Source organism: Delphinus delphis, chromosome 16 (assembly GCF_949987515.2).
Source record: "Delphinus delphis chromosome 16, mDelDel1.2, whole genome shotgun sequence".
Taxonomy (NCBI): domain Eukaryota; kingdom Metazoa; phylum Chordata; class Mammalia; order Artiodactyla; family Delphinidae; genus Delphinus; species Delphinus delphis.
The window spans coordinates 23864804-23877405 of NC_082698.1; the positions used below are offsets into that span (position 1 = coordinate 23864804).

At 47.7% G+C, this 12602-nt stretch overlaps 1 protein-coding gene across 1 annotated transcript in view; it reads right to left on the reverse strand.

Annotated features, from left to right (window-relative positions):
- The window catches only part of SORCS3 (sortilin related VPS10 domain containing receptor 3), a 576395-nt gene that overhangs the window by 319806 nt on the left and 243987 nt on the right, over positions 1-12602 (reverse strand). The window contains exon 3 of the mRNA XM_060033570.1: positions 4051-4150. Coding sequence (XP_059889553.1) covers positions 4051-4150 — 100 coding nt within the window. The remainder of the gene's footprint in view (positions 1-4050; positions 4151-12602) is intronic.

Below are 12602 nucleotides of genomic sequence, written 5' to 3' on the forward strand. Positions count from 1 at the left end.
AGCCTCAATTTCTTCACCTGCCAAACGGGAACAAAACTACCAGGTTCAGGGGATTAAGAGTGAAACTTAGAGTATAGAAGTGAACTTAGCCTAGTGCCCAGAACTTATTAGGAGCTCAATTTTAAAAAGTCTTTATCCTCTTCTGACGCCAGCCCTTATGGTCCTCCCGCCTTCCTCCATCCCCACACAGGCGCACACACCTCTACCCTGCAGTAATTTGATCACATTTGATCACATTCCCTGGCAGTCAGGACTTTTGTCTGCTCTCTGTCATTTCCAAAACACTCTTTCCAAATCTGCAGGTGTCAGCCGTTTTCGAGCCAGAGCAATTAGGCCATAACAGGCCTGCATTTCTCCATCCACTCAAAGATTTGCTCTTAAACAGATACCTGTGTCTAAGCTAAGCCCCTCCCTTGTTGAGGCACAAAGACTTCAGCCTGTTTGTACAAAGCACAGTGCTGGTAAATGCAGGCTTGACCTCGGCACATGCCATTCTGCATGGGCCTAGGGACAGAGTCAGCTGACAGTCATGAGTTCTAGGAACCCAGGGACGTTTATCTCCTGCAAAGGGAAGGGGAGGCTGTGAGCAGAGCCCTCCTCCAGAGGCGAGCCTCACATCCACATGGGGAACTAATGCAGTGCTCTTCGTGTTCAAAGTGCCAGACGCAGACATCACCCAGGCAATGGGCTAACTGGCCAGTGGCCAGAGAAAAGCAAACAGCAAGGGATGCAGAATCACATCAAATACAAGTGGGGCTGGTCAACGCCATTAAAATAACGCCGATGCCCCATACCTTAGGATGGTCTAGAACACTTCAACTCAAGTAGCACCCAGCCCTTCATATCAATACTCTAATTTGGAAAAAAAACTAGTAGACACCACTAATCTAAATCTCAGCTTCCTTGAGGGAGTCCAGCATTGCCAGATGTATCCTAATTTGTCCCCCAAATCAACCTCTTGGAAAGATTGTTGCAGACTCACCATTTATAAGTAAAACAAGCTTGGTGTGATTTACATAGAGGCTATTTCCTTATCTTGCCTGCCTTCTAAAGTGCCTGGGACGACTGGCAATTATATAGATAAAATTATATAGATAATTTATACAGATAAATTATATAGATAAAGCTTCTAAAAGGAATCTAAGCATAGTTAACGCTAACTAAGGTTATTACTAGTAGGAGACTGTACACACGTTAACCACTTCTACTTTCAACCTAATAGCTTATTAGCTATCTACATTTGGAGATTTTATGTTGTCAAAAAAGTGTTAAGACATCAACAGTTAGCTTTGGGAACAACTATATAAATACAAGCACACTCTACTGTTTGGCTAGGGGTGACAGAACTCTGATGTACTCATAGCCTCCAAGGAAAGCAGTAGCCACCTGTTACATAAGTAACTCGTGAGGTGAAAAGCAAGTGTTTCGACAAGATGAACTGAAAAATCTGCTGCAGACGACTTCCATGAGCTGGTTGATGAACATGGGCAGCTACCGATCATTTGAATGCTTTGAGAACCAAAAGAATCCTGCTTAATTCAAGCTCAGATGAGAATCCAGGTGACCAAAGCTTTAAACTCCAAGACATGTAAGCAGGACACATAAAAAAAACCAAAACAGTTTCATTACAAGGTCATAATGGCCCAGAGTACCAGACCAATAAAGAAACAAATAAGAGTGTTTTCATTTCCATCTAACTGTCAGTTTGCCTGAGCGGCTTGAGAAGCATAGTCTAGTGAACTTGAATATTCTAGTTAAGAGAAAGTCACAAGGTAGAATATTTGTGCACCATCAGCACCCCAAGGCTCAGAATACAATCAAAGACACCAAATGAAACAGAATCTAATTTCATCTCTCCTCGGATGACTCAGAAAGTCCTTCAGGAGCACACAGTCTCCTTATGAAATTAATGTCTATTGGTATTTCCAAAATAAATAAATAAACAAATCCATGATATTAGTCTATCTTTTGTCTGTTCCCTATCTGAGGGAAGAAAATGTCTGCACTTTTAACCTTCTGGGCAGCAGTGCCTCTTAAGGTGGGATTTAACTGTGTCTTGGTGGTGTTTCTCTGAAAAGACATGCAAAACAGCCTAACTTTTGTCAACTGGGCAATAATTCCTGTGAGGAAGTGCTCCAGAGAGCCCATGGTCTGAACGTCACCTCTGGGAAGGAGAAATGGAGGTGCACTTCTGCACCAGTGGGCTCCAAATCCCGGCTTTATGATCCTTCTAACCCTGAGTATCTGCCTTACCCTGCCCTTTGTCCCCCACACTACTGAGCACCTCTAGATCATACTAAGAAGAGATAAAACAGTCAGGAGTGGAGAAAAATGGAAAAAAGACTGAAAGAGATGTTATGAGTAGGAGTCCGATGGGAAACATACATGAAAGATGACTACCAGAATGGATGCCAACAGGTGTGACCCTTCACGTGCCCCTTGGGAAAATCCTCATGAAGACAGCTGATCTATCACCTACACGAAGATGTGATTAATTCTGCTGTGGTCCAGACATAGGTCAGAGATCAGTGCTAAAGGACATCTGCCATGTGTCAAATACCCCCTTCTTGCTTCTCCCAGAGTGCAGACACCCCCTATGATTCCACCTGACCCCAAGTCACTGGGAGTTAAAAACCAACTGCCCATCCTGCCGCTGACCAGCTGAGTGACATGGGTGGGACATCTGTCCTCTGTGGGCTTCAGCTTCCTTCCTAATGAAGGGAGAAGGCAGAGGAAGAGTGGAGATAGATCATGGCTGACTTGATTCAGTCAAGTCTTATCATGTGTCCATCATGGACGTGGCTTCAATTCAAGGCCACGAAGCAACTGCCTCAACCTCCCCGGTCAGGACTAGACCATGAGTTTTCAAGCACGGGGCTGTGACTATACGGGAGGAAAAGGAGCAGAGCCTGGGCTGAAGCCAAGAAACCTACACTGAGCATCAGGAGTCCTGAGCTCTCACTGGCTCCATTCCGTACCTGGCTTTGGAGCCTTTTCTGGCTTCAGTTTCCTCATCTGGGAATTGAGACTATTGGTATAGATGAAAGATTCTCAACCAAGACTCCGTGGACATCTTGGGTCCAGAGGGGGGATTCAAGGTGTTCCTAAACACCTAAAAATTGTTTGCAAAATTTGGGGGGCGTGTGTCCAGAGGGGAGCTCTAGAGCTTTAATCGCATTGGCAGAAGACTGCAGTTTAAAAACTACAAATAACTGCTTGTATCGATGAAATCTATGATCCCTTCCAGCTCTAACATTCAGTAATTCAAATAACAATATGGAAAAATGGGGAAATGACAACCCTTTGGGACACAGCATTTATTTTCTAAAACCATCCATCATCCCAGGCCCCCTCCTCCCAGGAGGTCTCAGTGACCAAAGTCTGACCTTATATGATTTCACCCATGTCCTGGCTGTTAAGTGAAGAGGAAAGACAGAAAAGAAGAGGCCAGCAGAGCCAGTGTGCTCCCCTGGGCCTCAGAAGGAGCTCTGGAGCAAGTGGAAGAATCCTGGGGCTGCCTAACCTTCCCTTGGAGGAAACCGACTCCCTCTTTACAAGGAGCTCTCTGAAAACAGAGCAGCAAAAAGGAGGCTATAGGAGGACTCGGCTCTGGAGTCAAGCAGACCCATTTTCAAATCCCAGGTCTGTTGCTCACCATGTTATCTGTTACTGTCTGGCATTAGGCTAGACAGTTACTTAATCTCCCCGAGCTTCAGTTTCTTTGTCTGTAAAATGGGGACAGTAGTCATTTCTACCCCAGAGATTCACTGTGAGGATAAATGAGCTAAGGTGTGTGAAGCACACACCGCCATCCTTGGCTGAGAGGAACCCCTTACGTGGTTATATAGTTTTATTATTGTTATCGTTGTTGTTATTATTATTGCTACTAGGCAGTTGTTAGAATTACAATGTCTGTGGTGTTCTTGGCATATAAAATAGGCATTCTGTAAGTGACTCCACGGCTACTGGTTTTTTTCCTTAACTCCTAGGCCTTGGAAGGCCTGCCACTCCGCAGCGAATGCCCAGGACCCATTGACCACCCCCTCTCACCTTCCTTTTGTTGGTGGGATTGACGTAGAGGTAACTGAGGACAGTCTTCAAGCCCACTTTGTCATTGAGCTTTTCATAGGTGGCGCCGTAATCCGTTGATCTGCAGGTAGGAGAGAAAGAAAGAAAGGGAGAGATTGCTTTACCAAATGGGGGACTGTGTTTCAAGGGGAGCCCAGCTCTCCCCCGACCTGCATCTTTGTTCCCAAATCACACGAGTGCTTAAAGGTGTTCTTCAGAGATAAAAGGCCCCATTAATTTTAGAAGAGCAGTTAGACTGATGCAGCTGCCTACTACCTAAGCTCGCTGCCCTTTGCTCCCAGCCTTTCTCAGAACCTACCTTCCTGCCCTCTGGGCGGCTGCGAGTGACAGGAGCTGCCGGGGAGCCAGGCCACCTGCCACAATCAGCCCTCTGTCCCCGCGGGGCATTGCAGGGACCTTCTCCTGAGGTCCCTGGGTACAACCAACTTCACGCCCCTCCACTGAGTCTGAAGCCAAGGGCCCCTCAGAAGGGCAGGAAGCACTGTATCCAGGAGCTGTGGGGTCCAATGGCCAAATCGGGCCGCAGCCGGCAGAGTCTGAGGCTTTACATGGGGAGCGATGGTGTGTCAGGGGGAAGAGCCAGCGACACTGGACTGCTGCCGATAGCTCATCACCCCAACGCTCCTGCTGGCCACCCGCCCCTCCTTGGGGCCTAATTTCCAGGGCTCTGACCTCGTACCAAGACCACGAGTCAGGGCTCAGAACAAAGGCGGGCCAACCAAGCCACAGGCTCCTTCCTCTGCATCCCGCCTTTCCACAGAGCAGGAGGGAGAGCGAGTACCCGACAATGGATTCAAGTAGCCGAAACCCCTGCTGCTCCCGCTTTGCTTCCCCACTCCCATCCCAGACACCTCCCTCCCTTTTCAGACCACCAGGAGCTTCAGGTTCTCACCCCCTTCCTGCCATCGCCTCCCTTGGCCAGACTCAGGAAACCTCTCCCACTGGAGCTTCAGAAGGCCACAGAGGCCCGTTCACTCTCTCTACGGTGAAGTGACCTCGTGGGTGCCTGCCTTCCAACGCCGGCCCTGTGTCCCCCTAGTAACTACCTGCCCCTATCTTTCCTTGGTCCTTTACCCACCTTCTAACTCTAATCTGCTTCTGCCTTGGCCCACAGATGAGTTTTATAAGTCTAGCAGCCAAGCTCTGCGATGACCTTTAAGAACTGTCTCCACCCCCCAGGTTTTGAAGCAGAGGAGGGAGATTGGACTCCACTCCAAATACAACAAGGAAAAAGTGGGAATTTATAGCCAAAGAGAAGGGTGGGAGTCAGTGGATAGAACATTACTAAGAAGGTAGGGAAATTCTTTGCTAAGCCGACCCGACAGGATTCTCACTGAAGGCAGGTCAGGGTGGTCAGACGTCCCCTGGGGGATGGTGGAGGATGAGGAATTTGATCAGATATTGAGTATGATGAGATACTGCAAGGGGTTGGGGGGATCCTGGCTAAACTCACTTAGCAGAATTGTTGCTAAAAATGGGCTCTTTGAGGACATATCCGAGGACAGGGCCTAGCTGAAAAAGAGCTCGGAGGGTCCTGACTAGAGCTTGGTCAAGAAGAGAATCTTTGTCAAGCCCCATTCTACCATCACCACAACAGGTTTAACTCAGATAATCATAAGGCCCCTTCTGGACTTGAAATCTTATTATCCCACCAGCACAGCGCTAAGCTGTTTCCAAAGAGCAACTTTTCCTCATGCTATATATAGCAAACATCTTACTTATAAGAGCTAAACTCTCAGGGCTCCCGGCATGACTGGTGTCACAACGAACTTCCTCCCCGCGTCCAAATAGCCCTCATCAAAGGCAGCGTACTTAGCAGGATGCACAGTCTCTCTTCCTGCAAGCCGCACAACCGAGTCCCACTGACTCTGCTGTCTTCCAAAAGTGGCTGCACAGGGTAAGGGCTTCCCAACACAGGATGCGCCACGGCTCAGCTTCCTCTGCTCCTCGGGCAGCTGCCGCTCATTCAGGCAAACAGAAACAAGTCTCACTCGGTGAGGACACCTCAAGGAGCCACTGAGCCCTGGGACCAAAGGAGGCCTGGTCTCTGCCCTTTCCAGCATGGAGGCCACACACCGCATTGACCACAGAGTTCTGTGGGCCCCCTTCACCTGGGGTGAGGGGCAGCTGGCAGAGAGGCCTCAGCACCACGGCCAGAGCCAGCTGTGCCTGCAGAAGTCGCTTTGACAGGAAGGCAGACCATCCTCCACCTTGTGACTCCAGACATCTGCCGGCGGGGTCTCTCAGAGGAAGCAGGCTCATTTCCCCTAACTTAAAGCTAGTTTCCCGAAGCTTGACATCTTGACGCTAAGCTCCTAACGCTGAAATGTCCTGAAAACTGGAGACTTCACACACATGCATGGGCACCCGCCATAGGCCGGGCACTATGCCAGTTACCATTTGGAATGGCTCAGAACACACAGCTAACCTGGCAGGCAGCACGTGAGAAGTGCCCAGCCACAGGGCTCCCAGCTTCTGTTCTGGGCTCAGATTCCTGCAGTTCCAGAAGGTTATTCCACTGCCGTGTGTGTGTGTGTGTGTGTGTGTGTGTGTGTGTGTGTGTGTGCGCGTGCGCGCGCGCATGCACATGTTTGTATCTCCCTCTCTCTTGCTCTTTGTCTTTCGTTACGAATTATTTCCAGAACACAGAAAAATACAAGATGCCCAATCATACACCCACTACTAGATTTATATGTTGTTTAGGAGCACAAATGCTTGATCATCGTTTGGAGCGTTTTTGGATTCACGTAAATGTTATCATACAGGATACACATTCTGCAGCATGAGTATTTTGTCCAACATTCAGTCTGGGGGTTTTATCCATGTTGACACACCTAGCCATAATTCATTCACTGTAACTGCTGTAGAGCATTGCGGCTTACCAATAAACCACTGTCTATTTATCCTTTCAACCCCTGATAAATAGTTTTGTCTTTTTCCTTTAAAATCTGCTATGATAAATGTTTCCATCGCCATTTGTACATGTGGCTTCTTGTGCATCTGTAAAGAAAAGTTTTTTCTAGAGAGACATCTTGATGTGCAATTACCACTCATACCCCATGCATAACTTCTTTGCTGGTATTTAACAAATTTTTCTCTAAGGAGGCCTTCAAAGAGACACTCCCCTCGTCCCCAGCTCCAGAAGTTGGGCCCTTCTTTATTGCCAGGGCCTGAGTCCATAGCTCCTGACTGTCTCGCCCCAGCCATCTCTGTCTCTGGAATCCTGAATTCCAGAGCATCTGGACCCAGAGAGCAGCTGGGGCCCTGAGTCCCGGCTTCAGGAGTGCCGTGTCTGGTTTTCCCATTCACATCACTGCAGGTCACCTGCTCCATGGCTCCACTGCCTGCCCAAGGACCCGCGTGCTGTCGGGCTGGGCCTCCCAGCTGCCAAGCACTCACACTCCTCCCCAGGTGCCTGGTGATGACTGGTAGACTAGATGTCCATCCTCTTCAGCCTCCCAGCACTCCTGGTCTGAGCCCTTCAACTATTCAGAGCTCCTGTCCCATCCTGATAGGCCTCCAGAAGACTTCCGTGTGGGCCAGTACATTGCAGGAGGACCCCCTCAGCCTAACTTCCCATAACCCTGGTAGTCACCCAAAGCCAGTCTCTCAACGACAGTTTCCAGGGTTGAGTTGTGAATACACTATACTTCCCAGCAAGCTCTCACTCCTCTAGTGAGCTTCTGCAGGAGCGGATGGTGGCAACAAGCATATGGCTTGCTATTTTAAAAGTGAAAGAACAGAAAAGAAAAACTTTTAGCCAACGCAGCCAAGTCAGCTTCCTGGTAGAGCTGAGCTGGGGCTCAACACCACCCCCCCTCGCTGCATCCCCAAAGCCACATTCCTGCCAGAGGTGAGAGGGCTCCAGAGGGCACTCTGCCAGTTCTCACCAGCCACCAGATGTGCAGGATCGGGGCAGGCACACTGCTCTCCTAGTCCCACCAGCTGCCTCCCCTTGTTTGCCACCTGTGCTCTCAGCCCCCCTCCTCCTTCCCTCTCCAAGTCTCACCCCTGGGAAGGAACTGGGACATTTCAAGTCTTTTACTCTTTGATTCTCTTATCAGTCTTTCATCTTCTCAGTGGACTCCCTTCTCTGTGATATTATTTAAATTAGCAAACCACCTCAGTCCTGATAGTTCCTTTTCCTGTTAGCAATTTTGTTTTTGCTTTGCTCATTTCTTAACACATCTCTATCTGTTCTCTGCTATGGCATCTACCATGTGCCAGGGACTGGGCTTACCCCTCCTCCCTCTCCAGTAAGGGACACTTACTTACGAGGAGCTACAAAGCTCAGGCAAGCAAATTGCTTTCTGTAAAAGGGCCACAGAGTAAATATTTTAGGTTTTGCCAATCTCTATCACAACTACTCAACTCTGCCCTTGTAGCTCCAAAAAAGCCAAGCAGGATACATTAATGAATGGGTGTGCTGTGTTACAATCAAACCGTATTTACAAAAGCAGGCGGTGCACAATTGGGTGGCCAGGGCTGCTCTAGCAGACTACAATATCAACCCCTACCATCCCTACCACCAGCCAGGCTCCCATCCCGCTTTGGTCTCTAAGACAACTTCCCAAGACTCTGGCCAAGGTCTCTGATACCCTAACTCACGCTTCCCTGTCTGGCTGCCATCAGGTCAAAGCGTCTGCCTAAGCCTGGCACTCAGGCCTTCTCAGGCCTTTGCCCCCTTTACCTCCCAACTTCCACTCTCCCAGTGAGCTTATGGCTGGCAAGTGTCCAGATTTCCTCCTTTTTGACTCCCAGCTCTAGTACTAACTACATCTTAGAGACTTTTCCTACAACTTCAGCCCACACCCTCCTCTGCGTTTGTATCAACAGCGTTAGGAGTTCCCTATTTATTCTCTGAATACGCTTATGTGCTTTTTTCTTTTCAGCAATGACTAAAAGCTCCTTAAAAGAAAAACAACAAATGAAATCTCTTTTGAATTGCTGAAAGTGCAGAGCACTAAGTAGAGAAAAGGAAGATGCGAGCAGGGCAAACACAACTATACCCAGTGCTGGACGAACTAGCCCTGTGAGCTCTTCACTTCTCTGAACAATAGCGGCGCTGTTGGGAGGACTCCATAGAGAACAGTGAGAAACACAGTCTAGCATCTGATAAACCCCTGTGCCATAAATGTGTGTGGTTGCCATTTTTACGACTACTCCAGATTGTATTTTTCTCAAGGACAATCACGTTGGGTTTTTTTCCTTGATTTATAAACTCCTTACGCTTAGGGGGTGAGGCACATGGACGCCCAATTCATCATTAAGGAATCTTTGGCCCCAGTTTCCAACTGATGCCATGAAAGTACAATATGGCCCAGCTGCCTGGGGAATCAAAAGGAAGAAGCAAGCTTCCACGTGCCAGGCCCTGGAATGCCTCCACCAGCCTTTCCCCCTGAGTGTGTTCCCCTGAGCTACACCAAGAATAGTCAACAATCAAAGACCAGAGGCAACAAGGGGCTCCAGTGTGTGGTGAACCACAGCCCCCTCCAAGGGCAGGGCAGGAGTTTCCACAGCATAGCTCCAGACCCAGGGCTGCCCAGACCAGTCTTTATGATCCAAATGGAGAAACCACTGACGCTCCCCTCTGGCCTGTTCCACTCCCCGTCTTAAGGCCAGCGCCTAAGGCCGCGTTAATTTGTATCTCTGCAATGGCAGAAGCCCAACCTGACCGCAAATAACCAGACAGAAAACTAATTTCAGACTCCAAGCCAAAAACGAGTGACTTCAATAGCTTCACTCTCCAAGTGGACAGCGGCCCCACCCTCTGCTTCAGAAAAACCACAGGCAGGCTGATGCCCAGGCAGAAGCTCACACAGCTCTCCGTCACCTCTTCGTGTCATCTGACTCCACAGCCGCATTACCTCGTCTCACAAAGAGAGACACAGGGACACAGAGCAGTTAATGTTCTCCTGCCCCAGCTATCTGAATGAGAGCCATCATGGGGTCCAAGTGCAGAAAATTGAAGGTAACCTGACTCTGGAGACCAGATCATGCAGAATTCATGGTTTATATCAAATAAAATGTAGACCCCCCAGCAGCACCATTCCAGCTCAGACCTAGGAGGGAAGGTTGGCATGTGTGGGCTGGGCCAAAACATTCAGATCCTTGGTCTTTGCTTCCCATTGAAGTGTGAACACTTCATTTCTCACTGAAGAATCTCAGTTAAGATGATAGGGTTGCTGGGTTGTTATGTTGAGGACTTAAGATGACAAAAGATCTCAACCCTACCAGCCAAGAGGCCTGTTTGTGTCATACTGGGGAAGGGAGGAAAGAAGTCCTCCAGAGAGAGGAGAGAGCACGAGCAGACCCTGAGAGGATGTGACATCCCATAATTCACTGCACCTTTGTTCACGTGAATATAGCGCATTTTACACAACATGCACACACACACACACACACACACACACACACACTATACAACAGCATTAAAGAATCAGGTAGATGTCAAGATTATTGACCTAGAAAAGTCTCTAAGACATTACTCAATGAAAAAGCCTACTGAATAATAATGCATTAAAGATACAAACAGTATACCCAAACAAGACAAAACAATATATTTCCATTAGGTTTGTAAGTGTGTACACCAGTGCATTGTAAAATTTCTAGAGGAAAACGCAAATACATGGTAATAGAAGTTACCTCTGAGTAGGGGCCCGGGGTGAGGTGGGTTGGCTATAAGAACTTGAGTTTACTTGTAATGTTGCAATGCTTTCCAAACCAAAATATAGCCATGTATCACTCATGCGGTTAAAAATAATCACAATAAAGTGATTTGTTACTGTGCAGTTATGAGGCAGATCAGTAAATTAACACATCTGTAGAGGAGCTCTATTATAGATAAGCATTTGCATTCGAAAAGACAACCCAACATAACCATAAGAGGATTTGTTTCAGTGTCAATCAGATTTGGTTTCAACTCCAGCCTGTGTAACCTTAGGCTAATTACATAAGTCTCCTGTTTCATATCTGCTCAGTGGAAATATAAATATCTCCTTCCTAGGATTACTGTGAAGCGTAAATGGCCCTAACACCACGCAGTTCACTTCACTGCCAGTTGCTGGGAGACCCCATGGTAGAACAATAATGTGATCATTGGAGGAGAAATTGTCCCAGGCATCTCTGGGCAAACAGGAGGTGAGTTATAGTTACATAACCACCAGTGGGCAGGCCAAAGCCATCCCATCCCCACCAGATCAGCAGTCAGCTACCAAAAGGTACATGGGAAGTTGGAGGAGTTGCCACGCATAATCAGAGACAGCCTCCAGCAGGTGGCCAATACTAACAAATTCAAGTCTAGGGAAAACAGACTTCACTTTGTTCAGTAAGATTTCCTCGGGAAAAAAAATAATGAGGCACAAACTAGAAGGTTCTGGACAGTTTTAGCAAGGCATCTCTATCTGGGGAGTAGATGTTTACCATTTCCCTTCAAAATTAAATGCAGCCAGTTGGGTCCCTATGACATGCCAGAATTATATCTGTGCACATCCAGAAACCCCCAGGATAAAGTGCGTAGCTGCCTAATGGAGAGATGTAAACTGATGGAGAGCCTCCAGACCACCCCGCTACCCTAGAGAAGCTAAACTCTGTGCCCCATTTATTTGTAAATCTTTCTCTTCTCTGGGATAAACATAATACCTTGCATGCGGTAGGCACTCAAATCATTAATTAATTTATCAGTTAAAGCAAGTCTATTTCCCCTGAGCAACCAGCCCCATAGAAAAGAGAGTGGCTTCTCCAGCTTCTATCCTCCTCCAAGAAGCCTCTCATCTTTCCTGCCTCTGGTTTCCTAGCGCTCAGCATCTGTGTCACTCTCAGGGAGCATCGTACCCGCTCTCTGGGGATGTACATCTCTTCTCTTCTGCTGTTGTTTTATGTCATTATTTAACTTTTTGTGCATGAGGCTTCTTTTTCCAGACAGAGTAAGTCCTCTGAGATCAAGGAACTACCTTGTGTATCTCTCTTAGGCCCTAATGCATGCTGCATAATGCCATGCAGTTTGAATTCTCAGGCTGAGCAAATGTGTCCCAGGGACTAAATAGTCACATTCAGATTCCCTTCTGCTTGGGAAAGGTTCTCCTGGGAGAGACTAACAACAAAGCAGATGTCCTTCAGGCAGAGCTGGTTCTATCGTTTATCTTACTGGTCATTCGGGGAAGAAAGAAGACTAAAGTATTCCAACACTGGATACCTCCCAGCCCAAGAAAGAACTGGAAACTCTCAGATACCCAGGAGTGAATTGCAGGTCTCCCATTTGAAGCTCTTATACCACAGCCACTCCATCTCCTTATGGGCCCAGAAATCTGAAGTCTCATTTACCTCTTCCTCTAAAAGAATTATATGTTGATTGCTATGCTCCCTGCACCATGCCGGCTACACAACATTACTTAAACAATTGCGCTCTTGGACACCACATTCTACACCCCAAACGCTCTTGACAACAGACCAGAGCTATAGGGCATGAAAACCAATCCCAGTTTTTTAAAGCTTTCCTTTGAAAGGCTAAGAAG